The sequence below is a fragment of the Lipophrys pholis genome, assembly GCF_963383615.2.
Source record: "Lipophrys pholis genome assembly, chromosome: 15".
Classification (NCBI taxonomy): Eukaryota; Metazoa; Chordata; class Actinopteri; order Blenniiformes; family Blenniidae; genus Lipophrys; species Lipophrys pholis.
The window spans coordinates 22,842,598-22,867,073 of NC_137642.1; the positions used below are offsets into that span (position 1 = coordinate 22,842,598).

At 43.2% G+C, this 24,476-nt stretch overlaps 1 protein-coding gene across 1 annotated transcript; it reads left to right on the plus strand.

The window, feature by feature from the left end:
* Positions 1–6,398: 6,398 nt before the first annotated feature.
* ikzf1 (IKAROS family zinc finger 1 (Ikaros)) lies at positions 6,399–24,364 on the plus strand (the record flags this gene model as incomplete). The annotated part of the gene is given in 9 exon segments (XM_080481990.1): positions 6,399–6,450; positions 6,453–6,677; positions 11,341–11,394; positions 11,572–11,685; positions 18,668–18,937; positions 20,830–20,997; positions 22,410–22,535; positions 22,921–23,055; positions 23,571–24,364. Coding segments are annotated over 9 exon segments (1,845 nt in total). The 3' UTR covers positions 24,272–24,364.
* Positions 24,365–24,476: the final 112 nt, after the last annotated feature.

The window sequence follows — 24,476 nt, forward strand, 5'->3', positions numbered from 1 at the left end:
GAAAGTTTTGAAGGTGTCGGCTTCCTATTTATGCCATCCAATCTGTTTGTATGAATACGTCTATAATGATGTGATGTCAGTGGCTGATTCACAGCGAGTTGGAGAATAATGAGATGCCCCATTATCATAATTTCCCTGATTTAGATGAGTGGTTTTCTAACTCTGGGTTAGTGAGCTTTTGCATTGTCCTCTTAAACATTTGCTCTCTCCCCGATTCGCTCGCTCACTCACTGCGTGAGGGCGTATTGCAGCCCACACACTGTTTCTGTGATGAAGGGCAGAAAGAAAGGGACAAAGGGAAAGAAAGAAAGTAAAGGAAGTCTGGATTTTTCTGTCCTCGTGCTATTTCTGAGGGAGACGCCGTGGTGTTTAACCCTCCCGTGTTGAATGCAGTCCACACTGCGTGCACCATTTGGAGGTTGTTCGTTTCCCGTCGAAATGACTGTAATGCAAATTGACATTATTATGAAGTGGCTGCCAGCTCTGGCTCTTATGGCTGCGGTTCGAGCAGCTTCGCGCCTCGACAGGAAATAGGGATGAGCTGGTTTTCCTGTTGCTCTTCATCTATATTTCGTTGCTACATTTCAAAAGGATTTGTTCTTCAACGCAGACTCTTCACTTTATGAGAGGCAGAGTTGGAAGGTGAAAAATATATACACACGCATGGATGATCTTTGACTTTGGTGTTGTTGAATTAGATAAAAAATGTAAATGAATTAAATGATAATGGTCAAAACTCACAAAGCTGAAGCTGTTATTTGTTTAATCATATATAGGCTGATGTTACAGAGCGAATGGTTGGACGCGTTCCATGCAGGACTAAATATACCAGTGACCACAACTGCCATCATTTGCAAGCAGACTCTCAGATTAGTGGCGTCGCGCCCTCGAGGTCCACTCACACACACCCAACTGACCTAGTCTTAGTTAATGCTCCCACAAAGCTCTCATTTTTCTATGCTTCAGTTTCACACTTGCGCTGTGGGAAAAAACTACACAAAAACAAAAGACGTCTTTTTTTCTTTCTTTTTTCTTTATTAGGAAAATTACTTTTAAAAAGTGTTGTTGACTGATGCTTTGGGACTTCTCTTTAAAGTCAGAGTAACAATAGAAAACAGGAATAATAATTCCATACATAAGTGTCATCATGTAGAATAGAAAAGTGACCAAAATCACACATCTTCTATGTCAACATTTGTGCATGAAAATTACAATAAAAGAGAGAAAAAAGTAGATGTGACCTGTTACACACACACATATATATATATATATATATATATTGTAGAATCACTTAAAAAGAAACTGCACCAATCTTATAAATGCAACTTTTAGTTTTTTCTTTTATGTTGTATTCTGTCACTGTGATAAATTTCCAAATTTTAATTGTGAAGGAAACATGAAGTGAGCATATGTGGTCACCGGTCCCATTAAGACTTAACATAGAGGTGAGGGGATTTAGGCCCCGTTTACAAGTTTCAAAGAATTTTTGTGTTTGCAATCCCGAAAAGTTTCACGTTTACAAGGCAGCGGTCTGAAAATGATGCCCGTTTACATTGGAACGGCAGAAATGCTGAATATGATGTAGTTTGCATGCCAGGCCACAAGCTAGCGCTGTGGTTTGTTTTTGTGAAGAAACCACACACACAAACTAGCAGAGGACAATACTATAAACATTCATATTGACAGACGACCAAGTTACAAAACAAATAGGAATTCCAACAAATATGTCTGAATAGCTTTTAACATTTCAAGATGAAGAATACATGGACGTCATCATTCCATATCATCAACAAGATATTGAAATTATAATTTTTTGAAAAATGATCATTCAACCAAAAATATAGAATTTCGGGATCTAAATAAATATGATGCAACAGTCATGATTTGGTAAGTTTTCATATTAAAAAATGTACTAAATCCTGACAATACATATTGTCTTACTAACACGTCTGGCATAAAAAAACATATTTACCTTTATTTCTTCAATTAATTGAAAATGTTTCATTCATCACATTACATGCATAACCTTTAATACTTACCGCATAAATGATGTGTTTTTACTTCTGACTATGAAAACAAATATTTGAACTTCATTTTATTTCATAACAAACTACGTTACACTATTACAACAATTCCCTTTGGGGGCAGACTACTCCTATATGTGTGCATCGACTAAACTATAACATCAGAGATCGGTCAGGACGACATTTCACAAGATTTAATATCAATAAAGAGAAATGTTATTCCTCGCTGTTTGGTCATTTGATTTTGTTGGTTGGAACAACCGTAAGCATCACAAGAGCCCAAGAGTCCAACATCTGGTCAGTATATACAGTTTATCGATGCTCGTGCTTGTGCGTGCCCATCGTCTCCATGACGATGGAGCCCGATCGATTTCCAAAAGTTCCACCTTGGGACCCGTTTCTGAAAAAGTTGTGTTTCCAGGGGCAGACGCAAAGAAAGTTTTGCGTTTCCACTGGAACGGGCCCTGAGGATCAACTATTAACTATCGACCAACTATGGAGTCGTCTCGGCTAAACCTTCACCGTGTTTTCACACCGGCAGTACAGACTTCAATGAAAGAAATGAAACATACATTTGACACAATGCAGCTGGTTAGTTTGCACAAACTGGTAGAGCATCATTTCCCCATGATCCTGAGCGTAATGCCATGGGGAACGTTATGTTTACATGGGAACAACAGCTGTTTACTTAAATACTTTGCTCAGGTTTGCTTCCTCGTTTATTATTTAGAGCGCACAGCCTTTTGTCTTGAATTGTTCTGGAGCAACGGGATTAAAGCAGCTTTCTGCGATCCATTTACTAAACACAGAATAAATACACGTCGCTGTTCCTGTAAATTGTGAATAGCTGTGTGTTCTGAAAATATCACCACCGAGGTAAGGACCCCCCGTTTGGCTTTGATTAGTTGTGATCCTGCTCCCAGAACAAGACACCTTGTGAAGCCAATCGGACTCCTGTGAGTACGGGAAGCTTTGGCTTCAACATGTAGTGGCTGCTTTATGCGCCAGAGTGCAACTTGAGCTGTGCAGAGGCCAGACCACCTTGGTACACATCGGAGCAACTGCCATCTTTACTCCTACCCCACCACACCACAATCTGCCCAAAACGGGAATGATCTGAAATCAGGAGGTGTGGAAGCTCGCTTAGAGAACCTTTTTTGTGAAGCATTTCCAGCGGTGCAGTCTCTGCTAATGAACATTCTTATTGATGGATGGATGGATGGATGGATGGATGGATGGATGGATGGATGGATGGATGGATGGATGGATGGATGGATGACACAGTCCACTTTTTGTGACCAGATGACTACTGAATGAGATTAAAGAAAGGATTTAAAAGTAATACATTTTACTTTAACTCTTCACGTCACTTGCCTTTCATACCATATTTATGTGCTCCACATGGATCTGGACTTAATACAGCAATTTGTCACTTTATTTATTTATTTATTTATTTATTCAGCTATTCCTTGATTTTCTTCCATCTGAATTTTGGATCATAGGAGCTGCATGCAGAATCTGCTGTGTCTGTGTGAGCCGGACTGGCTCCGCCCACACATGCCCATCTTGGGAAGAGGAGGAAGTACTTCCTCTCGTGGTGCCATGTGCCAGAGCAGAGCTGCCTAAATGTAGGAGGAGTCAAAGGGAGGGCCGACCTTGATTGGGATTGGCTAAACCCCCGATGACACTATAAAGGGTTTGATTTCTGATTGGCTGCTTGGAGCGACACACTTTTTAAAAACAGAAACAAGCCAGGGAGAGAGAGGACAGACTGTCTTCACTTGTGGGGCGTCATTCCCAAGTATGGGGTTGACCTCTTTAAAGGTTTGTCATTTCTTTCAATTGACTTCCAACTCTGAATCTTGTTTTTTTTAACAACTTCACTACCTGCATCTGACTTGCTGATCACTATTTCAAGTATTTATGTGAAGTTAAGCACGATGTCATTTGGCTCTTTTCCACATATTTAGATCTGTGGGCGGCATCAATCTTGTCATCTGGCTGTGAATAAAAGCTGCAGAAAAACCAAGGCCCCGAGTGCAAGGTGCTGTGTTTGCTGTTGTGTTTAAGCCCAATCAAACTGAGAAACCCTTCTCATAGTAATCATAACTCTATTTGCTAAAAATGCGCCATCCTCCCTCCCCCCCCCGTCCTCCTCCTCCCCCTCCTCCCCCTCCTCGGATTTTCCAGCCTGTGGTCTGAATCTCATCACCGGCTTCTTTTCAAAACAGGCTCACAAACATCATGATTGATTCAGCCACTATCCTCCTGGATCTCTCAATGCCTGCCTGGGCCGGAGATTAATTTCCTTTTCCTCATCTTAATTTTTACTCATCGCCTCTCCATAAAAAGGCTAAATGTCAAGCATGCCTGACTCCTTCTAGTGACACGTCTATTCCAGCAGATAATTACCATAAGGAAATTGATGCTTTAGTGTGCAGAGGGGAATTTAATTTACTCTGACATCCTCACAGCATAATGCATTCCTAAAGAAAGGGAGTTTTTCAGTTTGCAATTGACTTTTTAGATAAATTGGACTATTTAATGTGATTATCAGTGTTGAACGTCTTTGACTTATTAAGGTGTTGAAACCAATTAAGGGCTACATGCTGCTCAGGCTTCCAGATGTGAAACAGTGAATACTGCTTAAAGATCCATGAAATAGGAACCATCCGTAGCCTATTGTTCGCTACTCAAGCGGCTACATTACCTGATGATGTTTTGAGACTTGCAAGGTAATGATATTAATTACAGAAACATGGTTGCATGTGGTTTGAGTCGCATTCGTGGATTAGAGTCCAGGGGTGAAGCAAAGAGTTTGAAATGGTGCAGAATCATAATAACCTCTTAAAAGCTATACGTCTGTGGGTGTTTCAGCGTGATCGGGAACGTTTTCGAACTGTGTCATAACCAACGTGGAGTATTGGGGGATCGACCCCCCACCCCCACCCCACCCTCTTCTGCAGCACTTCTGTTAGACGTTGACAGACATTGTACTCATGGTGTTTTGCCACTCAGTGAGTGGAAGCTGCTGTGTCACTGGATGGGACCTCGAGGTCACGGAAGATCGCAATCATCAGATGTGGCAACCCACTTCGCCTCTTCGTTGGCCAAGTGGCGCTGAGTAACACCTTGAATCCCAGCATTTCCTCCGTGCGGACCTCAGGAGATGCCGGTCTGGCGGCGTTTCTTCACTCAGGCCCCCGTATCAGAAAATCAACCTCCACGGCCGAAGCAGGTTCAGAACTTGCGAGGCTTTGAGGAAGTTGGCGAGCGTTGCTGCAATCCATATTATTGCTGTGAAGACACAAGAGGCCACAATGCTCCTGGCCAAAGTTCCTCCTTTTGCAACCAACTGCCTGAATGTTGTGCTTCTCAGGAGATAAGGCTGCAGCCTCCCGCGAAAGGTGACTCAGCAATCCAGCCCAGGCAGCCTCTCCTGAGATAAGAGCAGCGTTTTTGGGGCCCGACGGCGGCGGAATACTTGGAAAAAAATGGTCGCAGAGTGGAACCCTCTTTTTAACTCTGTGAAAACTCCTGTGGTTTAATCAGCTGTGAATGTATTGACTGTTGGAAGGAAAAGCTCCAACGTCATAGTATGAAAACTTCAGGTTGAACTTAATTTTTTAAAATTGACTTTACAAAAATCTACTCCACTGGGTGTTCATGTGAGATAATAATGACAGAATATGTGTGAAAAAAATTTTTGTTAGTAAAACCACACATGTAACTCATTATTTATTTACATATCTCATCAATATTCATCCACAATTTCTAAGTATTTTTAATAAATCCTCACTATATATGGACAAGCATCACACTGTAGAGATTGACACACATTGTAATGTAGTTATTACTTCATTGGGGTGCGTGAGTGATACCGCAGTAGAGTGCATACTATCACCATTTTGAGTAAAGGATGGCGTGAATAAAAGGAAGCATATCAGTTTCAAGTCATATTTTTAATTTACATAATTGAACTTTGCTACAGTGCAGTAAGTCACCTTAAAGTAACAGTGCTTTAAGAGCCAGGTTGTTTTAATTTGATAAAAAAAAAGAAAAAAGAAACAGATTCTATTTGTCCTGAGTGAACAAGAGGATGAATGTTAAAATTAAAAGGGGGGGGGGTTAATAAATGGACCACAAAAAAACAAAAGGTCAAAAGGAGGAAAACACATTATATGAGTGTCAATTCCAAACACTGCTTCAGCTGCCAGGACAGGTGACAGAAGGGGAGACGTCCAATGTGCAAGTAAGGGGAGCCCCCCCCCCCCCTCAACAGCAGCAGCCTCCTCAGTGTGAATGAAATAAATAAACAATGAATGGTCCACTCTCCTCGCTCGCCTCATCCCATCTCATGCATGGCTGCCAGTGATGGTCTACTGGGTGTCAGCTTTTATTGGCACGGCACAAAGCAAGTGCCAGGGCTTCGGCGGCTCGACTCCCCGCCGCAGACCGTGGATAAAAGCGAGCAAAATGCCCCAGCCGAGCTCAGAGACATAGTCATGTTGGGCTGGAACGAGGAAGTTCAGTGGAGAGGGGAGGGACTGAGGGCGCAGCTCCATGGGGCTGCAGCCGCGGCGCTGCGACCTTCTGCACATGGAGCCGGGGACAGTTGGAAGAACTTCATACTGCAAACTCAAGGAATAGCAGGTAAAGGCACTTCCACCGTCACTTTTCAGCTCCAGCACACTCTCTCGAATGCCAGGGCCGGGTCCAGAACCCCAGCAGTGGCCGGGCGCGCGCAAAGCCCCGCGAGCTTTTCAGGAAACACGTTTGCACCTGACTGGAAAAAGAGTTTCGGTGCAGGTGCGTCTTCAGCATCAGATCCCGTCCGAGGCGCGCAATTTTCCGCTTCTAACACACAGAAAAACTAACAAGAATACTATTGAATAAAAGATAAAAGATAATTCCACGTTTATTTTACAGCTTTAGTAGTTTTCTACATGGTCAGCCAGTAATTTAAAGGAAGTTGTCGGAGTGTTCCTCATTTTCCATGTGCACTTTTTTTTTCGTCTTCTTCTTTTGGGATCATCCTTATAAATTTGTTCCCACTTATTTCGATTCAAATGATAGTGAATTAATTGTTTCACATTGTTTGCTGATAGATGGTTTGAGTTTTCCAGCCCGTTTAACGGTTTTTCCGCAGCTGGAGCACCTGTTGCGACAGATGTGCGCGCACGCCGCACGCGCTCCTCACTGCATGTACTTTAATAAAAAAAACTAGAAAAATACGGATTTTAAGGAGGGAAATTTTACTTTTGAAGGAGGCACAAATTTATTTCGTCTAGACATTTAAAAGAAAAAAGTGAATAGTGAAACTATTTTGCCGCTGCTTAAACAGGAAATCAGCACTTGAATGTGACGCACTTTTCTCATTTATTTTTCTCACATAAATCAATAATCGATCAATCTGGGGTTTTTTTTTTGTGTTTTATTTCACCTGTTCCGAAACATTCTCAGTTATCATCCCTTGAAGGCAGGACTGATTAAACTTTTCTACACCGCTGTCTGTGAGGCAGAAACTTTTTCATTTACGCTCAAATAAAAAAAACCCAAAAAAAAACACCTTGGAATTATTTCAACAAAGTGTTTTTTTTCTTTATCTCTCTTTCTAGTTTAGACACGATATAAAACTAAAAAGTTCCATGAGAAGCTGAATTTATGCACCTTGCTGACTTTTGATGAAATAATTACAGTTGTCTGTAAAAAGCCCTCACTGGTGTTTGATCACATCTTCATTTGTTACACAGCAAATGCATTTAATGCCATTCTTTTTAGGCAGATCTGAATTAAAGCTTAAAAATACAATTTTAACTTTAAAAAAAACACACATTTTTTTAAGGGTTTGAAGCATTCAAGTGAAGGTAGTTACCTTTATTATAAATGTAGATTCACTTTGAGCACACAAAATCCAACACTTGACTTTAAGATAGTAGACGGAATAAGTTAAAATGCAGATGGTAAATTCAGTAAATGAACCCTGGTACCTGCTCAAATAAGACTTTTTCATAGCTGAGTTGGTAAAAGAAGTGCTGCAAATCTGTCTGCAGATACCTCATCTCTCTTGTCAGTAGAAACAGAAGTAGGAGGAGGAGGAGGGTGAGGAGGGGGAGGAGGAGGAGGAGGAGGGGAGCCAAGAAAGACAGACAGTTATTAAAATGATTGTACTGTCTGAATAGCAGAGAAGTGAAGTGTGTCAGATGCAAATGAAGGAAACTTCTCCTCGGTGCACCTTTACTCTCCCCCTCGACTCTCTCCCAGAAACACATCTGCTTACACCATCTACCCACTGCCACCCATACATTTCATGAATTACTGATGAGAATCTCCGAACAAAAAGGTGACCGTGCGCCACATTGCTCGGCAAAGTAATCTCGTTTCTCTTAATTGCTGATAGAAGAGCCTTAGCCCATCTCGTAAAGCAGGCCGAAGTGAATCATTCTGATATTTTCATTAAATGCGGCACAAACTGGAAACTTCTAGTGGGAATGTGTGAGCAGAAATGATCTTATTTATACATTTAAATTAGTCGAGCTCAGCATTAATGTGCACGTATGATACACACCTGTCATGTGTAAGTGGACTGAAAGGTTTTACATTGTTTTATTGGCTTGGAATAGGCATACCAAATTTTAATGTTATTAAATAGTTTGATGCACAAAAAAAAGTGGATAGAAACGTTTAACACTTCACATTTTTCATTTGTTTTTCAGATGTTTTGTGTTTGATGTTTCCAGTCATACTGAAATTACACACACACACACACACACACACACACACACACACACACACACACACACACACACACACACACACACACACACACACACACACACACACACGCACACGCACACACACACACACGCTCTCCTGGGTATCCATACTTTGCTGGTGTGGTCCTCAGTATCTGTTAACGGTTTCGTCTGTTTCTCATCTCCACCCTGCTCCCTGGTGTAGCTCTGCACGGCGCTACTAGTAGGTGCCTCTCACCCTACCCACACCCCAACAGTAACACACACACACACACACACACACACACACACACACACACACACACACACACACACACACACACACACACACACACACACACACACACACATGCAGGAGGAAGACCCGAGAATTCTGTCAACCCACAAGCCTCTTCCTGCCTCTCCTCACTCGATACGCTCCGAAAAAAAACTGTTCCCCACCTCTCGCACGCGGTGTGTCAGAAGTCGACTAGTTTAGTGGCTGAGAGATTACACCTGCCCCCAGTCTGTGCGTTCATGCACTTTGACACTTATACCACCAACGCACACTACCGATTTCTTTCATTTGTGTTTAACAGAAATCATTGATTGATTTGTTAAGGGAAAATTTTTTTTTTTAATTGTGCAACAGAAAGTGTATTTTCCACTTCATCTTGGCCTCGAGGAGAGCAGATAGGCCTTTTCTTGTTTTTCCAACTCAGTATGTAATTTGAGGAAACTTCCTAACTTAAAACAACTAAATGAGAACAAGTATGTGTGCGGGTAAAAGATTTGCAATTGTGTTTCAGAGCAAAAATGATTTCAGTACAGTCTTCAGCATCCTTTTTAGTGATCTATAAGTGAACCGCCAAAAAATTGTATTTGAAAATTTGAACTTCCTCCCTTGACTTTAGTGGTGAAAAACAGCCAGTGCTTAGTGTCTGTAAGTTAAAATATGTAGAAAAACTACCCGAGGAAACAATGTCAAGCAAAAAAAACAAAAAAAACAAAAAAAACCTAAAATGAAAGTGATGCGTGTAACTTGCAGGAAAAAAACACATACAAATAGTCGCACTTTGCGCGTGAAACGAACTTCCTCAATATTCTCCCAGCACCTCACTTTCCACATGTCTACGCAAGTGGCTTGTGGTTGAATGTAGGAACTCTTAGGGTTTTTTGTTGGGTTTTTTCGTGCCGAAGCCCCTCACCAACAACATCCGTGTTCCCCCTCCCACCATCTGCCCCCTCATGTGGGGGGGGCACATGAGAATATACCTCCCTCAGCCCCCGACCTCCAAACTCCAGATGCTGAAGGAGGCCGGTGCGGAGAAACACGCAACACCCTTGTGTTGTGCTGAACAATTCATCTGCACCAGTGACCTTTGCCCCCCTCCTCCTCCTCCTCCCCCTCCTTCTCCTCCTCCTCCTCCTCCTCCTCCTCTTCCCTCCTTCCTCCTCTCACAGTGGCGTCCTGGGCGTCTGTAGCCGCTGTCGAGCTCCTGACTCGGCTCCACAGAACATTGCGCGTTGCGACAGAGCGGCCCGGTCGCTTCCCACTATTTGTTCCAAGTGTGTGGAGCCATCTGTCAGTAAAACAGGAAGGCCTAGGTTCCCCTTCTCCCTTGGGCTCATTTCGCTATTTTCGGGAGCTTCACTTCTCCCTGTGTGGCTGCTTGGACTGGGCAGCGGCCCCACCGAGGGCTTCTTGAAGTGGCGGAGCTGGGGCTGAGGCTGTCGGGCCCATCTGCTGCAGGCTTGAGGGCCATCCATTATTAATGGGGCCACGAGCATTGGTGACTCCTCAGATATTCAGCCCTGGCCGGAGGATCGCTTCTGGACTCCACAGCCTCCTCTTGCTTAAAATAAATTAATAAAGAAAGGGAAGTTCTCTGTCCATCGGCCTGCTTTACTGTTTCTTTTCTCTTTCCGAGCCTTCCTGTTGCATTTGCTCTCCTGACTTCTTGTCCTCTTGTGGCAATCTACTTCTCAGCCTCCGAATCTCGCAGACTTTCTCTCTTCTTCTCCCTCTTCTTCTTCACCACCCCCCCCATCCTTTGTTTCTGATTGTGTCTGCGCCCGGTCGGTGGGCTCAGCGATGCATGCTCAGTAAATTAGAGAGAACATGAGCACCGATCAGCTGGGCACGACGAGCGCCCGCATCCTTGGTGACCTGGGGCCAGTTAATTTTCTGCTTAATTTTGCGGCAGTCAGTTTGCATTTTTGGATGATTACGTGGCAGGAAATTAACAATAAATAACAAATGTGGTCTGAAAGCCCATTCCCGGCAGCACACCCCCGATGCCACGCCGCTGGGCCTCATCAGCTGGAGCCTGCGTTGCGCTCCAAGTTCAGTTTCCCTGTCAGACTCGTAATGAAAACGTCTGTGATTCTTTGTAATGTAATGTGGAGGACAGTGGGGTGTGTCTGCCTCTGTGACAAGACTGAGCTCTGAGACAAGAGGTTAAGGAGTCGCACCGAGATTTACACTTTTTACTCCTCTTGGGTTCTTGATAATGTTGTTTCCTCGGCCTGCACTTGATTAAACCTAAACACACCTATATCTCCCATCTCTCTCCCATTAGAGTACCTGCACCGCATGGAGACAGAGGAGGCCCAGGAAATGGCCCAGATGCCAGGTAAAAGCTCGCCTGCTGCATGATTGAGCCGTAGAGTTCACAAAGTAGATACAATAGGTCCCACAAACAGGCTTTTACAGCCGCCGTAATTTTGCTTCCACCGAATGAGTCATGCGGTGGGGTTGCGTGGTGACTGACGGGTGTTTCGTCTCGCCTCGTGTGTACGTGACCCCACAGGCAGGGACAGCCCCCCCGCCAACGAAGCATCCGAGGAGGCAGAGGAGCCCATGGCTGTCCCCGAGGACCTGTCGGCTAGCTCCACCCACCAGCAGAACAACAGAGGGGACAAAGGTACGAGGCGGCTTCTCGCCAAACACACCCACCGCCGAGCCCGGCGACACCAATCAAACACACATTAAACACTGGAGTGTGTGACTGCCACGTTAAGATCAGTGTATCTCATGAAGCAGCAAGCAAAACGTGTCCAAACACTAAAGTGCCTTTCCCCAAAACACGACGTCTTCCCTCCCAAAGCATCCAGATCAGACTAAAAAGGCTAAATGAAAGTGATATGAAGATCATTAAAAATATAATAATAATAAATAAATCTTAAAAGTAGTTTTTAGAACTTAAATCCTGTCCTCGTCCAGTGGGAGATATTTGCTAAATCCAAATCCCTTGGAAAAATTATTTTAAAGCTGCACAGAGACACATTTAGGTCATTGGCAGGAAAGGTTAAAAAAAAAAAAAGAATCCCTTTGATCCATGGCATGTCATTAATAAGCTGAATCTTAAGGAATAGCTAATGTGGCCTTGATTTGAGTTTGTGAACATCGAGCCAGGGAATAACGCAGTGAAAATATGGATGGAGCTGACGAGGGGGCCTCAGAGCTGCGGAGAACATCTCAAGCAACGGGAGCAATTTGTGAAGAAAGAAAAAAGAGAGAGAGAGAGAGAGAGCGAGAGAGAGACATCATTTATACAGTGTGAATTGAACGCAGGGTTCACATGTCAGCTATAGTGCAGCTCTTTAACACTTTGCACCTCACTGAATGACTGAAAGGTCGGCGAACGTCACGGCGTTCAACACTCTCCAACCGCGGGAAGCCGCATGAGGCATTGAAGGAATGGAAAGTAGAGGTCACACAGGTATTTAATTGTTTGGTAAAGATAGAAAAGAGTTGTCGTTGCCTCTTTCTTATACATGAGTTTACTATTTACACATGCACATTCAAAAACTACAACCGAGACAGAATGGTTAGATTAAAAAAGTAGACCAATTACTATCATTATGTCTTCAAGCATGCACACATACATTTACAGATTTGTTTTGTTTAATATTGAAAAAGCCTTTTATTGTGACGCCCCCACCCCCCCTTTAAAAAACCCCAAAAACAAACAAAAAAAATCACCTTGATGGCTCAAATTTGATCATCCTATCAGTGATTCCGATATATTCAGATAAGGTCAAAGATTCACAGCACACAGTTGAAAAATAAGAGGCGAGAGGAAACGGAAATAGGATGTGTAAGAGTTTCCTAAGAAGAACTTGCCATCAGGCAGTTTCAACACTCCTGGAGATAAAGAGTTCAGGAACCGGGCCAAGCTCAGAGAGATCGGCACATCGCTGCACCACCACATAGGTCACACACCTGCACACGCACACACACACACACACACACACACACACACACACACACACACACACACACACACACACACACACACACACACACACACACACACACACACACACACACACACACACACACACACACACACACACACACACACACACACACACGCATGCGCGCACACAGGCTCTCTGTGTTTCACTGTGTGTAGCTGTCCGACCTAACACGAGCAGGGACCTCTGAGAGCTTCAGAACATGAGCTGCAGTGGCATCTAAACAATTAAAACACGCTCAGGATGTGTAGAGCAACGTTTTGTACAACGGTGAACGCCACAGTCAACGGAAGAAAAATAAAAAATAGAGAGAGAAACGGTGAGAAAGCTGATTATTTAGATGTTTATCTTTTGCTGACAGTAGGTGAAGACTTTAAATAGGGCACCGGTGGCAGTGTGGATGTCTGACTGTCTGGACTACATGCGGGTTTCTGGTTCATTCCTCTAGCAGTGATCTCTCGTGTGTGTATCTATATAGGGACCGAGAGAAAGAAGGGAAGTGCAAGTATCTGGTACATCTATGCATCGCTGCTTCAGTGATAACAGCCCGAATGAGTTATAATTATCACCCAGGATCATGTGCTGCTCAGTTCTCTTTAGTGAAAAAAAAAAAAAAAGAATAAAAAAAATAAGGGGACTATATGTGGGACATGGGGTTTCTCAGAACCACAGAGCACAGGATGTTTCTCGCTGTGAATACGTCCCCATTTGCCTGGGATCATGAGCTTACGTGCATATTTATGCTACAGTCCACACATATAAGACTACAAGCAGAAATTAGATTTATACGTCAATGTGAGGTCGGTTTTATAAAAAAGAAATAACTGAAGAAAAATGTATTTAAATAAATGAAAGTTTTTTTTTTTTTATTGCGTTGCAAGGGTTAGAGAAAAGATAAGCATGAAGATGAATTACGAGTCACAAGTTGACCTTTATGACATCCCAGTGACTCGATATCCGTTTCACTTTCAGTGATTCAGAAGGAGCCTTTGCTGTTTCAGGCGTGAGCCATAGAGGGTGACTGAGGTACCCAGTTCCCGAAAACATGGAGTCAAGCTTGAAAGACCAAAAAAAAAAAAAAAGATGTTAGTTAGGGTAAAAAAATCGAGGCTGATTTTTAGCGTTCCTGCAAGTCGCGTTGTGTTGCTGGTGCGGTTTAACACATGTGGTTCCACTACCCTGAACGCAGGGTTATTTTCAGGCAGTGAGAGCAGCACGAGTCAGTAACAGGAACCTCCATCAGGCTCCTGGCGTCTCCACACCGAGCAGAACTAACACGTTTTGCTGCTTCCTATCTACCGCCGACCCCCGTCTACAGCCTGTCTTTACGCACTGCTAATGCTCAAGCCTTGTGTCGTTAGACATTATTGATTCAGACACGTGTCGTCCCTGTTGTTTGTGATCTCGGGATTCCATCCATGTCGGGTTATCGGCACTTTATTGAGATCTGTGTTGTTTGTCTACTGTGTGTGACACCTGCTTCCCAAAAAAATCAGGATGTGTGATCATGACAAACATGATAAAGTAAAAGCCTTCTTCCTACTCCCAATTTAGTCACAACTTCCCCATATCCATGAGAAGTGGAGCGTTCATGGTTCCCCCTCTGTCTGCTCCAGTCGCACAACAGCCTGAAAGTCTCACTACTCGTGTGTTACCTGACAACCGTCGCTTTGTTTGGAGCCGTTCAGTTTCCTGAAAGTTTTCTGCACCTTTCAACTCAAATTACTTCTGGATCAGTTCTGCATTTCCAGGCACAGAGCAATCTGGAGAGACGATAGGTTTTATTGTCTTTTTAATGTTTTACATATGTTTCTATTAACATTATTGTAAACCACACTGTAGCTTTCCACAGAACTGATGCACCCAAAGATGTGATTCAAAAACCACTTTGATAAACGTGTATGCTGACATAATGACACGCATTCACTGTTTTCATCTTAAAAAATGTCTCTAAATTTGATGAATTCCTCACTGGAAAATCGACTCCATGCCATCAAACACCGTTATGCTACTTTTTAATGGATTATTCACAAGAAAATCTACTTGACATATGATTTATTGAAAGCTTTTAGTATGTGTTTGAAAGATTTGAAATGTGCCACAAACAGTTTAATCAAGTGAATCAAGCAGGTGAATTCAGCTGAAAGAAAAGGTGTTTTCCTCCAGAGCAAGGAAGCAAAACGCCTCTGTCTCAAAGTGTAGCTTAACAATTTAATCCTATGTGATGTGACGGTCATCGATGTGCAGCTATTAGTTTGAAGGAAACAGGAAGAAGTGCAAAAGTTACTGTGTAATGTGGCAGATGAAGGGTTAAATGAGCGGGGTTAAAGTGGAGCAAGCGCTTATCCAGTTTTACTTTCAAGCTGTGTGATATGCAAATGTGAGAAACTTAATCAATCGCCCTAAAAAAAAATAAAAAAATCCCTTCGCTTGCATTTGCATCGACACTTACGTTCCTCCCGGTCTGACGACTGACAGAGTGTAATCTCCAGAAAAGATTACTCCGATTGTGCTTTGCCTCTCATAGTTTTTGACACGCGTGCAGAAAATGCCACGTAAGCATGACTTCGACACAACTTGAACACTTTCACTGTAAAACAGAAATTAGTTTGAGTAAAACAAAAATCTTCAGGGAGTCATCTGAACAAACCTCAATGAGCTTCATTCGATCTACCACATAGATGGAGCAGTTGACGGTAATGATAACTAAAAAAAAGAAAAAAGAAAAGGCACAAAGTAATCGATGCTTCTGTGAATTAGATAAGGCTTATGAAGAGAAACACAAAATTACAGAAGGTAAATAATTAAAACAAAAGGATGAATGGTTGCAGATAGTATAAAGTAGTTATCAGTTACACGAGTTGTGTTTGAATAAGTAGATTAAAGTGGTGAATAGAACTCAATATAATACATATAAACTACTCAGATAAACTCTTAAAATATTGAGCTCAAAGTTGTATGTAATATGAAATGTTTGACACATTCAGTGAAAAGTGGTCAGTAAATAACTAATGGAGGCAGAATACTAGTGAGATGATATTAAAGGATAAATAGTGAAAGCAATTAGATTAAAGTGGCACATGGATAGTTAAATTATATATCTTATATATCAGCAAATAGTTAAACTCGTCACCCGAATGGAAGGGATGAATAATAGTTTAAACTAGCTGCCCTGAAGTCAAGAAAACTTGATGAACTAGTTGAATGAACTGAAGAAATGGTTAAGCTAGTTTACTTACAGTGGCTGAGGAATCGTTGAACTGGACATCTGAAACAAAAGTGGTGAAGAACTGGTTGAAATTTTTGCCGATTTTGAAAGGAATATGTGGCTAAAAGTCGCTACAGTTAATGGAAGAAACTGTATTTAGGGGCTGGTTAAACGGTTCAAATTAAACTTTGTGTCAGGTGAAACTGTCTGAATTTATTGGTACATAGAAAACCCCCCGTGAACACACATAGACTGTTGACCTTGTTAGACTGAAATGACATTGCGGTGGCTGGTGAGGTGTCTGTTAACCTAATGACATGCCGTTCTGAACAGAAAAGCTTTGTTTGCGTCCGTTCAGCAAAAAAAAAAAAAAGAAAGTCCCAAAAATATCCAACAGTTGGACGAATCTAATTTTGTTTTTGGCCAAACAGAAATACATCAATGTGTGCAGGTGGATGATCAAACCCAGTTAATGTATTACTGTTACATATTGCTGGCACGATATCTGATCTCAGTCCTGCTTTTGCTGGGAAACATACATTAGAAAAGTTCTGCTTCCTCAGTGAAAACCAGGCTCCTGCTGAAACAAAGAAAAAAAAAAAAAGGAGACAGTTTCAGTTACAGGCTGTTTTATAATTCCTTTCCTGTGCTTCCCTTTCTGTCACTTCTCCATAATTCTTGGTATTTCAGTTAGACAGGCCCTCTTTCTGACGCTTCCCCTTTTCCATAGATTCCTATATTTCATGATTTCCACTTCTCTTCTTCGGTTGTACAAACAGAGGTAAAGGCATGGGGAAATCGAGCCGCCGCTGTGACATGCAAACCACACTTGTGTAGCTGTCAGTTCTCTGAAAAGCGTCTCTGGTGGGAAAAGAAGGAGCCGCCGGTTCGTTGAACGGGACACTTCTCTTTTCTGGCGAATTTGGGAAACGCCTCAGGACAAACTCTTTATTTTCTCACATAACTAGCAGACTGCATTTTGCAGCAATTTGTCTTTCTACTTTAAAAAAAAATTGAAAAAAAATTAATTAAGGTCATTTTAACCTCTAAAAACGTGTGTGTGTGTGTGTGTGTTAGCTGATCGCTCTCCGTCGCTCTGATCGACGCGGCGCTCGTCCCGAGCTTCACGCTGCTTCCTGTCTCTCTGTTTCCTGTTTATCTTGCTGTCATTTGTGTCACCGACGTGCGATGGTGTGAGCTGATGTGCGTTTCTTCATCTCATGGCCGACATCCTCAGACAGCAGCAGACACTGCTTTCCACCTGTGCGTCGGCGTGAGCTGCACACGCAGAGGAGAAACTGAAACAGAAACGTTTGAATAATTGCTGCAAACTGAAATCGACAATCAAGGGAAAGATTATTTAAACCTGACGAAGAGCCACTGACAATCAATAAGCATTTGAAGAATTACAAATACTCAAATTACATCACACTTTTTTGAGTACAAATTCTCGGGTGTGTAATTCTACTCAAAAATGATAAGCAGCTACTGAGTATTTTATAAATCCCATTAATATTCAAACCTTTTCTATTCTCCCAATTTGTTCACCACAAAATACTTTTTTATTTCCTCAAATAAAAAATAAAAATTTAAAAAATGCTTTTAACACAGATATCTGTTTTGATAAACATTTAATTGAATGCCTGCTTTTTTTGTGTGTGTTTGAAAAGTAAATAATACTTTGATTAGTTTTGAAATAGACAGTAGTATTTATCTAATTATTCTTTGGAGGATTAATGGTTGGTTGGATAAATATATGTATTTCTTTACAGATAATATGCTGCAGCTTCATTGTTATTACACAGCGTGTTGATTTTAACCAAAGCAACTGAAATTAAGCAAAGGTAAAACAATTGCGCTATTAAATTGAGTGAATCAAAACAGATAAAATTAAATTGAAAATTTTTACAGTTAACAAATACGCATATAAGCTACAAGGATTTGCAATAAAAGTAGTGTCATGTCCTGAGATAGGAAAAATACAGTGATGAAAATGTGATTTAACAGTAGTTTTACTGGAACACACAGTGTTGGAACAAGTACAGTAAAGGATTGGATGAATACAAACACATACACTTGTACACACTGTGATATTTTTACAAATCACGGGTTGAATTTAACATTTAGCATTTGAATTAGCGGACATGCAACAAAGGTAATGTCGCATCTGGATGTTGCAATAATATAGTGTTGCAACGGGGGGGGGGGGACAAAGGAAGGATTGAAATTGGATTGACTGGACATTAGGATGAATTGTCTGAATTACAAGCGTATGAAAGAGACAAGCGGTCCCAGGCAGGTTGACATATGTCTGCTCTCATGTCACTGTTGTCAGCATCACACTGAAAAAGCTGCCCATCTTTTACCATCATGACAGAAACCTGCTCGTATTCTAAACCGTGGCCCCCCCCCCACACCCTCCCTGCCCTCTTTTCCAGCCTGTAACATTAAAGTTGAGGCTCGCAGTGATGAGGAGAATGGGCTGGCCTGTGACATGAATGGCGCGGAGGAGGAGGAGTGCGCGGAAGACTTGCGCGTGATCGATGCCTCGGGGGCCAAGGCGAACGGCTCACAGCCGAGCCCCGAAGCCAAGGCCTTCTCCTCGGCCGGCGGTATCCGGCTGCCCAACGGGAAGCTCAAGTGCGATATCTGCGGGATAGTTTGCATTGGCCCCAATGTGCTGATGGTGCACAAGCGCAGCCACACCGGTAAGCCGTCTGCAATGCTTCTTGCCCTTCCTTTTGCACCCATGTTCACTGTTAGCATGAGAGGACGGACGAGGGACAGGCAGGTGTCCGCTTGTCTTTTTTCAAGCAGTACAAAGACTTCTGTGCACTGGTGTTAACACAAGCCTGTCATGTCCCCCGCTCACACTCACCTATAGTTGCAGTTGGTGACAAGCTTGCGTTTGGCTTTGTGCGCAGAGAACATGAGAATCGGTCCTACTAAATTCTGCTTCTAAAAATCAGCATGTAACTTGGTTTTGCTGCTGTTCCAGGTCTGCATCTGTCAGATTCTTCTATTTCTTTGCATGTTTTGACTGATAATAGTGATTTAAAATGTAATATTTCATCACAGTGGAGATGGGTAAAGGTTCGTCAACAAGCATGATCTACGCACACTGGAAGAAAATAAACAAACAAACATTTGTATCAATATGTACACAGATTTTCATTAAATTATTGATTTCTTGACCCCCAGCGGGCCGGTCAGGGAACATACGATATGGCGATCAGGTATGGCGAACTTTACACGTATCATTAACAGTCGTTTATTCAAACCTCTCAGAATTAGAACAAGCCACAGCAGCAGGTGTGAAAGTAGCAGAGACAAACTCATCCACACACAGGAAATACAAAACACAGCCTTAGTTGAGAAACAGGACATCCACTGCAATTAAATGGAATCTCCAGCAAGTAACAATTATCTGGCTATTAAAACTTTTTCAAAATTCAAAATTGATATTCCATTGTAATAGAGCCAAACCAGTGGTGGGGAACATTTGTGAAAAAGGCACTTAACTGTCGAGCTTTAGAAACTAATGAAACTCAAAATGGAAGAAAGGAACACTACACTAATGTAAATGCAAGAGAAAGTACAATAAAAGATATAATGAAGTGCCTCCTTTTTAAATAGAAAATATTCTGTGGTGAGTCTTTGCTCCTGAAATGCATTTTTAATGAATTTCCCTTTTTATATATTTTTGCTGCTTCACTGGTGACTCTTATTTTATGTGAGGCCTTTGAGAAAGAAAAAAAAAAAAAAAAAAGCCATATTAAAACGTTCTCACAGAATGCCACAACACTCGGAGAGGCTGGATATTGGTTTATTCCAGAAGCGCTGATCAGGAAGACTGGCTCTCAACACAAAGTGTTTCCTTCGCTTTATTCAAATGAGGCTGAATTTGCATTGTGATGTGCCGCTCTTATTTTAGAGACGAAGAAGAGGAAAAAATGAGATTTTCAGATCAAATTGACCTAGGCAATGGTGCATTACGGAACTGGCAGGCTGAGTCTGAAAGGCTCTTGTTCGATCAGAGCGCCAGAAGTCTGTGGGGCAGGGTGGGGGTGGGTAGGGGGGGGGGGGGGGGGGGGGGGGGGGTGAGATGGAGGGGGTTGGGGCGGGTGGAGGGGGGGGGGGGGGGGGGAGCATGGAGAGATGGAGTGTCACTCTGCCGTGAAAAACCCTCCCACAGGCTGCTGGATGGCTCTCCGCCCCGGAGACGCTCCATCATCCAGCTTGTATTGGCGCCCGGCGCGCTTGTAAGTGCGGTGACCCCCCTCGCTCCTCCCGCCGCAGCCGCACGGCGAAGCGCCTGCTCCTCCACAGACTGCGTGATTGTTGTCAGTGTGCAGGGACCGAACGCAGTCAGCCCAGTGAAGAAAAAAAAAAAACACAACCCCCCCACCCCCCACCCCCCCAAAAAATGTGTCAAACTTACTGATCAGATACATTAAAAAAAAAAAAACATGACACATACTGCATGTTCAATGTGTGTGTGTGTGTGTGTGTGTGTGTGTGTGTGTGTGTGTGTGTGTGTGTGTGTGTGTGTGTGTGTGTGTGTGTGTGTGTGTGTGTGTGTGTGTGTGTGTGTTCTCAGGAGAGCGGCCGTTCCAGTGCAGCCAGTGCGGCGCCTCGTTCACCCAGAAGGGCAACCTGCTGCGTCACATCAAGCTCCACTCGGGAGAGAAACCCTTCAAGTGTCACCTGTGCAGCTACGCCTGCCGCAGACGGGACGCCCTCACCGGCCACCTCCGCACACACTCGGGTGAGAGAGACGGTATATAGATGGTGGAAGCCTTCCTGCTGCTGTGCACGACGGAGCGAGACCTCAGGGCCCGTGCTAGGGGAAGTTGACAGGGTGTAGATATGGTGTCACTTTTTTTTTTTTTTTTCCAGCAAATGCTTTGCAGAAGTGCGTGTTAGTGAAATCTGGGTGTAAACAGGACGGGTTGCAGAACAGCAAGTGGATTAACTGTGAGACTGGATGCCGGTTTTACTTTTTATATGAAGCTGCACATTAAGAACTTTTTATAAAACAACATAAAAAAAAACCCAGATTGTTTCATTTCAAGCACTCTGTAAGGGAACTAAAAGACAGTTTACAGACATCCACTGAAGGGAAGATTAAACCTTCTGTGTTGCAAAACATGAACCTTTTTCTTTACTTTTTGTGAGTGAGCACATTAGAAAGAAAATTATTAGAATTTTATTTGAATGGTGTAAATTTGTAAAAGTGTCTTCCTCGTAGCTTCCTTAAAAACCTGAGACAAACATCAAAGTGCAGGCCTGTAAGTTATTTATTTATCTACTTTTAACTTTGATCAAAAAACAAATAGAAATCACTGTAACTAATATGAAAATGTAATTTAGAAATTTAAAATCTTCACTGTAAACAAAGTAATTGGAATGTAGAAGAAAGGGCATTTGTAATTCTCCTGTGAAAATTGTACAGGTTTTTTTTTTTTTTTAAATTAGTTTAAATTACAAAATTATACATAAAACTGACCCATTATCTGAAAATGCCTAAATAATCTATATTTATTCATTTGTACAGTTAAGAAATAAGAAAAACAGTGACAAGTTGCTATTTCCATTGATTTTCATCAGACTTTTTACTCTTTACTCAGTTTTAGAAATTTCATTTTATTAAATTTTTTGCTGATGTTAAAAATATATCAAATCAGGTTATTGTGTTGTTCTGTGGACGTTTAAAAAAAAAAAAGCCTCAATAATTTGCATCTGTTGTGTTTAAGGAGAACAATATGCTGAAGTTGAGCCACACTCGGGATGTTTCACTGTAGAAATGAAAGAGTACTGTTGAATAATATTCATGTTTTAGACCATACAGTTAAGTTCACTTGAATGTAAAATATATTTTCTGCAAAGTTATGTGTCTTCTACATATAATGACAGCTTAAATTAAAGTGCGTATTGTCTTAGTGAAAGTGTTTTTCTAATATCAGGACGGTGTGGATTGTTACTGCTGCCGGTTGACAGCTTCAGCATTCTGACTGAGTGAAAAAAAATCCATCCATCCAACTCAGCCTCCTCACAGTCAGCTTACAGCTCCTCCAGCTTACTGGAGAGGCCTGCGTCTCTTCGTCTCTTGAGTTATAATGTTGCCGCTCAGTTCACACTGTAGTTTTTTCTTATTTTATTTTTTTGCTTTTTCTGCAGTTGGAAAACCCCACAAGTGTGCTTATTGTGGGCGGAGCTACAAGCAGCGCAGCTCTCTGGAGGAGCACAAGGAGCGGTGCCACAACTACCTCCAGTGCATGGGGCTGCAAAACAGCATCTACACAGGTCAGCGCCTCACCAGAGAGATGGAGGCTTCCGCCTCAATCTGATGGCCTACTTCACCTGGAGCGCAGAGCTCCGAATGCAAGCGTTCTTCCTGAATATTGCCTAAGTTACCGCCACACTGCCATTTAAATACAACCCGCAGAGCTAATGTCCAAATATGTAATGCAGTCACGAAGTGCGATTCTGTAACTGTCAATGTGAGAGAGACACGCCTCTCGTCATCTGTGAAGGAACGTCCTGTATTTATAGACCAAGTGCTTGACAGTGCGTCAGCCGCTCTGTGCTCTCTGAGGTCACCGCCTCCAAACATGTATCATCACTACAAACAGGACAAACTCCCCTGTTACTTTGACTCTGAAATCTACTTCTCTGTCTTGCTTTCCAGTAGTAAAGGAAGAAAGCAGCCAGAATGAGCAGAGGGAAGACTTAAGCCAGACGGGATCTGACAGAGCCTTGGTGCTAGACAGACTAGCTAATAATGTAGCTAAGCGTAAGAGCACTATGCCACAGAAGTTTGTGGGTAAGGGCTGAAATCTGCTTCCTTTGTGTGCTTCTGAGAAGTGAATGTGGCAGCTCCGCCTGTGACGGCTGCTGCGCAGGTGGAGCTGTTAGTAATCTGCTGTTCAATCAGGTTCTGGTTCTGCACAATGCTGATCAGAGACTGTGTCTCTTCGTGTGTGTGTATGCGTGTGTGCGTGTGTGTGTGTGTGTGTGTGTGTGTGTGTGTGTGTGTGTGTGTGTGTGTGTGACAGGATGTGCAGCTACATTTGAATGTACACATTTTGTTTGGAATTTTTGATAGTGACAGTTAAAAAAAAAAAACCTAAACAACTTATGATACGTGATCTTTCATGATAAGATAAAATAGAATATTTGGAAGAATAAGTGGAAGCTGCTTCACGATCTGAATGAAATCATTGGAATCGTCACTTCCCCACTGTATTCTAAGTGGTTGCGATGCCCCAAAAGGTGAAAGTTGTTTGTGGGTGAAGTACGAGTGTCACATGACTCCTCTGTCTCTTTCTGGTCCCTCAGGAGACAAGCGTCTGTCCGATCTCCCGTACGACGGCGGCGCGGGCGAGCTCATTCAGCCCCACGTCATCGACCAGGCCATCAACAGTGCCATCAGCTACCTGGGGGCCGAGTCGCTGCGGCCCCTGGTGCAGACGTCCCCGGCCTCCTCCTCCGACGTGGCGCTGGGCTCCTTGTTCGCCCTCCACAAGCCCACGGCGGACGGCCACGCGGGGTCGGGCCTGTCGGCCAAAGACAGCGCCGCCGAGAACCTGCTGCTGCTCTCCAACTCCAAGTCGGCCTCCAGCGAGAAGGACGGCTCGCCCAGCCACAGCGGCCAGGACTCCACGGACACCGAGAGCAACAACGAGGACCGGTCCGGCGGGGCGGTCCCGGGCCTCATCTACCTGACCAACCACATCACGGCGGGGGTGAGGAACGGCGTGCTGCCGCTGGTGAAGGAGGAGCAGCAGCGGCAGTACGAGGCCATGCGGGCCATGGAGATGGCCTCGGAGGGCTTCAAGGTGGTGACGACGGACGGCGAGCAGGTGAGGGCGTACCGCTGCGAACACTGCCGCGTCCTCTTCCTGGACCACGTCATGTACACCATTCACATGGGCTGCCACGGCTTCAGAGACCCCTTCGAGTGCAACCTGTGCGGCTACCGTAGTCAAGACCGCTACGAGTTCTCCTCACACATCACGCGGGGGGAGCATCGCTACTGAGCCCCTCCACACACACACACACACACACACACACACACACACACACACACACACACACACACACACACACACACACACACACACACACACACACACCTGCAAAGAATGAAGAAAAGTACACAATGTAAAATACACTGTAGATGTCTCTGTTGTGTTTTTATACGAGGTGTGCATGTTTGTCGCTCACAGATAAATGTATCCAACT